Below are 5584 nucleotides of genomic sequence, written 5' to 3'. Positions count from 1 at the left end.
TATATATATATATATATATATATATATATATATATATATATAATAGTAATATATTTATAGAATATTATAAAATATTAAATTTTTGTGTAGATTGATTATTGAAAATAATTAGGAGCTGTTTATTGATAGGTCTTATTTTATAGGAATACTACAAGGAGTGATTTCAAGTTCTACGCTGATCGTTTGGTAAGATATGTTTGATCTTGTAATATCGCTTATACTGGCTAAGTTGAAAAGATACAATGGATAAGAGAATGTAATTTTGTTTGTGATTAGAGTAGATCTTCAAATTCATATGATAAATTTAAAAGAATATATCAACAACAGCAAGCGTTCATTTAATTATTTTATTTTCTGAACTTAACCTTGTTCAAAATAAACTGTGAACTTCTATTTAAATGCTACGATTCCATATTATCATGACATACTAAAAGTGTTCTCTAAACTTTGTATAGTTTACTAATTCTATACAATCTATCTATTTAAAACCCTTAGCGTACAAGGTAGAGTTACTAGTGACCGAGTGATTTCTATTTGTACAAGTTTTGAGTCTTTTGGTAAATTATAAATTATACTACATTTTATTATTTTCCAAAATGAAGTTTCAATATTTATTCTAGAAAGTTGAAAGTAATTTAGTGTATTTTTAGAGATTTTTTAATCATTCTGAAAAGATGAAAAAAACGGATGGATTCTAATGACTCATGTTTAAATAGATGCACTAAATCATACTTTGTATTGTAAAGGTTAATATAAATATTTAAAAATATCTAATATGATTGTTAAAAGTTACTTTCTAGTTTTTATTTATTATATAAAGAAATAAAGTTGTTATGATTTTCGCTGAATTATTTTAGATCAGATTAGTTATTGAAGAGAGTTTGAACCAGTTGCCTTTTACGAAATGTGTGGTGACAACTCCAACTGGTGCCAAATACAAAGGTTTAAAATATCAGAAGGGAAATTGTGGTGTATCTATTGTAAGAAGTGGAGAGGCTATGGAACAGGTACAACCTCAATTAATCCTAAGTGAATCAAGATGGTAGTATCTTTGTGCTAACTAGTTACTAACTCGTGGAATAATATCTTTCAGGGTCTAAGAGATTGTTGTCGTAGTATCAGAATTGGTAAAATATTAGTAGAAAGTGATATGGACACGCACGAAGCTAGAGTAGTTTATGCTAAATTCCCAGATGATATATCTGAGAGAAAAGTCTTATTGATGTATCCAATAATGAGTAAGTACTGGAGAATATTCTAATATTGAGAGTGTGTTGGCATTAAGTTGAAAAATAATTGTAATAAATTTTAAATTTATTACACATATATAGGTACAGGAAATACTGTCATAAAAGCCATAGCTGTACTAAAAGAACATAATGTACTTGAAGAAAACATTATCCTGTCAAATTTATTTTGTACACCGATTGCAGCCAAATCTTTAGTCACTGCCTTTCCTAAGGTGATTTCTATTATTCATATTTGCATTTGAATAAATCAGTAAAAATTTATTAAGTTTATCTATGATAATATATAATATTTATAATATATTTATTTTGTAAGTAAAATTTTGTTTTTTTTTATAGATGAAGATCTTAACGTCAGAAATCCATACTGTTGCACCAAATCATTTTGGACAAAAATACTTTGGTACGGATTAATAATTTCATTACTGTATAATATGCCAAGACACAAACTTAATGCATAATTAAGCTGAGAGAAAATCAGTTAAGAATGATTACATGCTAAAGAGAAAGCTAATTAATAATTAAAATTATTTTTTATGACATTTAATAGTAATTTATAACAATGAAAAAAAATATCGAATATTTGTTTTTAAATTCTAAATTCTAATATTTTGAATATTTATTTTAATATTTTATTTATACTTCATATTTTAGATATTAAAATCTGATTTTTTTTAGATTTGATTTAATTTTTCAAATATTAAAATATAAGTAATTAATTCTTTATCCATTTTGTATTTAAAAAAATTAAATATTTTATTTTTTATTATTTTTTTATATTTTAATTTAGAATAGATTAATATATAATTGAGAGATTATATTGTATAATATATTAGTGATGCAATATATGATAATTTAATGATTTATAAATACATTATAAAAACTTTATATAAATTTCTTATAATATAAGTATACTGAAAAATATAATATATAAATAATCATAAATTCTTTAAATTGTAAAAAAATTTTATTTCGAAGTTTATAAATCTACTAGCTGTAAGCATTCTCTTGGTTTTCTCGATGTATAATAAGACTGTAAGTAATATACTTATTTTAAATGTACTTGGAATCGTTTCAATACTGATGAAATAATTGATATTTTTATAATGACATCTCTTTTTAACAAGTTTTAGAGATTAGATGAGATAACAATTTTTCATCAAAATTTTTAATTCTCTTATGTTTGTAATAGGTATTGCATTATCAGTTTTATGTATGCTACCTAATATGAAGTATTTGCATAAAATATCTTGCATTAAGATAAGCTAAGTGGTAAAAATATATCATATGCGAAATTACCAATTCAGGTATTACATATTACATACGTAACACACATCTTTTAAATACAGATTTATAGAATCACCGTCCCAGAGAAAAGCAAACAATTTGATATACAAATAATTAAGAGCTTGACATTACAAACAATCATTTCCAAAATTGTTTTATTTTCTTATTTCGTAAAAAAATTACTGAATTCAAAAAGATGAAAATCTCTTAACTGACATTAAATTTCTAAGTTTATTAAAGTTTAGTAATGTCAGGTTTTCTGTGTACACGTACAGAATATAATACGTGTACAATTTTTATATTTATGTTACATATTATTAAACAAGAGAAATTATAAGGAATTATAAGTAATTATATGTGCTAATTAAAAAAAATATAAAATATTTTAAAATTAAAGTATGCTTTTATTTTTTTATTTGGATTTGGTTTATAAATATATCATATTATATCTGTATGCGATTATATTCTGAACATATAAATTTTGTATGAATTAAGATTAATATACATTGATGAATCTTGAGTCAATATAAAGCATAACTTCCTTTTAATAGTATATGCATAATGAAGTATTCATTTACAGTATGTAATTAAGTTAAAATAATATTAAATTATTCAATAATTTAACTTAAGCATTGTCGAAAAGAAAGAATACCTCATTATATGTTATACGATCGTAAAATAATATATATTATACATAATTATTTTTGTTACATATAGCTTGTTTACAGATATGTGAGAAATCGATCTATTTATATCGCATAATATAAGTAAGCTAATAAGCATAATTTGTTCTAATAGAATGTATAATAGTCTTGAACATATATTGCCATGATTTTACAATCACACTCATGCATGTGTTCAAATTTATGTATTTATGGAAAAAACATGATACTTAATGAAAAAGCTTATAACTCAAAACTTTTAATTCTTGAAGATCCGGTAACTTCATTCTTGAGTGTTGCATTTTATACGTAATTTTAATAGAATATTATGTTGTGTTTGTATACATTATGTGTTAATACGATTATATACGTTATACGTTTTAGTCGAAATAGATTCAAATTTTGTACACAATAAGTTCACAGAGACAAAAAATATATCATATTTTACTTAATATAAAAAGAATTAAATAATACAATGCACTGCATAATTTATTTACCTACTTAATAGTGTACAAATATATTGATACATTCAAAGAGATAGTCATAATTATTCATTAATGTCAGTTAAGAGCAAAGAATGGTATATGTACAACAGGGGTATACATTGGGAATTATTTTATATTACAACATATACACTCGGTACATAAAGTCAAAATGCAATTTGACTCAATAATTGAAAATTAGAAAGAAGCATCATGTATAATTATATAAATATTTTGCTTCAGTAAAGATAGAATTACTTATTTATTATATATATATTTACTTACATGCCCATTGAATGAGCTATGCAGCTTTTACATGTAGCAAGTTTCAAATAGAAATATGAAAACAATATTTTGTGCAATTTTCCAATAGATAATTACTAATTATTATGCATTTGATTAAACTATTAAAACATTTTAAGAAACATCTTAAAGAAAATTCAATAAAAAATGCTTAAATTCGTTCTTAAAAATCTTGATTACAGCATTTTTATTAAACTATTTGCCTTATAACGTGCCTATGAAAAAGCTGCATTCAATAAGTACAACAATATCAGTAAGACCAATAATTTATATGATGTAAATTCCTGTTATTGGACAACTATATGTTTATAGTTTATATATATATATATATGATTGTTTATATTATTTATTTACATTGATAATTGTTTAACATCTTTGCACCAGCAACAAGTTTGTTTAATGCAAGTTGTATGCGTAATATTGATAAATACAGATATGTGTGCACAATGATTATTAATTAAATAATATAACAAATAGCGTTAGTAAAATAAATGTAACTCTGAAACTGGACTATGTTTTATTTTTATGTATTTTTTTATATTTTAAAATACATTGAATAGAGTTAAAATATTGTCATCATTATAATAGAACATAATTATTTATTGTATTAATGTTTCTTCATTAATACATTTAATTAATTAAATGCTAATTTTTTAATTTATTAAATTTATTTGCTATACTCATATTCTCTAAGCTTTCTATTTATAATTAAAAAATTTGTCTCACATTATTAGTAATGAAATTTTTCGCTGAAAAGAGAGAAAAAGAGCAACTTTAGATTTAATAAAAAATGTATTTGTAAAAATTTTTTAAGCCGAAATATCTCATTTTGTTCTTAATTATTACAATTTCGATATATAATTAATGTTACTGAGAATAACATAACATAAATATATTTTACATACTTTATTACCGATAAAAATATAATTTGAATATTTTTAACAAATGTTACCTTTTGAAATTTCTTCATAGATTTTTTTAGATGTAAATAAAAATACTTTTATGTATACTTATTCCACAAACGTGTATTATAAAAATATTGATAATTATTGGTTTCAGGCTGTACTCGTGTTGTAATGGAGACACCAAATATACAAGAGAAAGATAATTGAGGACATAATATCGTTAGATCTCAATTGAACCTATGAAATAGCAAGTTTAATTATCGATATTACACTGAACTTTATAACAATTTGTGTAGATCAATCAGATTATGCACTATTTTTAACTTGAGAAAGGGTAAAGAATATTTTTAGATATTGTATATCAAAAAGTATATTTTACGCATAGCTAGTTTTTATATCGCTTTTGAAAGAGACAAGCATATATGCTGTGCTTCAGACTTTTTTTTATCATAGAGTTATATTTATAAATTGTATACATATATGTACATACTTACCTTATTTAATGATAAAATACGGAATTATATAATATATCAATTTCTCAAACTACATATCGTTATGTTATAAATCATATAACATTTATCATTTGGTGAAAAATGTTAGAAATAAATTTTTTTAAAGGATATATAAATAGAATCTTAAACTTGAATCATTGTATTTATTAGTAAATTCTTGTATGCATGTAACAATGATCACTATTG

At 22.6% G+C, this 5584-nt stretch overlaps 1 protein-coding gene across 1 annotated transcript in view; it reads left to right on the top strand.

Annotated features, from left to right (window-relative positions):
- Positions 1-5292, top strand: part of LOC108756201 (uracil phosphoribosyltransferase homolog) — a 5951-nt gene extending 659 nt beyond the window's left edge. The window contains exons 2-7 of the mRNA XM_018499821.1: positions 144-186; positions 858-1007; positions 1094-1238; positions 1332-1462; positions 1587-1650; positions 5041-5292. Coding sequence (XP_018355323.1) covers positions 144-186; positions 858-1007; positions 1094-1238; positions 1332-1462; positions 1587-1650; positions 5041-5093 — 586 coding nt within the window. The 3' untranslated portion in view covers positions 5094-5292. The remainder of the gene's footprint in view (positions 1-143; positions 187-857; positions 1008-1093; positions 1239-1331; positions 1463-1586; positions 1651-5040) is intronic.
- The last annotated feature ends 292 nt before the right edge of the window (positions 5293-5584 follow it).

This window comes from Trachymyrmex septentrionalis, unplaced genomic scaffold, assembly GCF_001594115.1.
Source record: "Trachymyrmex septentrionalis isolate Tsep2-gDNA-1 unplaced genomic scaffold, Tsep1.0 scaffold97, whole genome shotgun sequence".
Taxonomy (NCBI): Eukaryota; Metazoa; Arthropoda; class Insecta; order Hymenoptera; family Formicidae; genus Trachymyrmex; species Trachymyrmex septentrionalis.
This window is presented reverse-complemented; position numbering and strand designations above follow the sequence as displayed.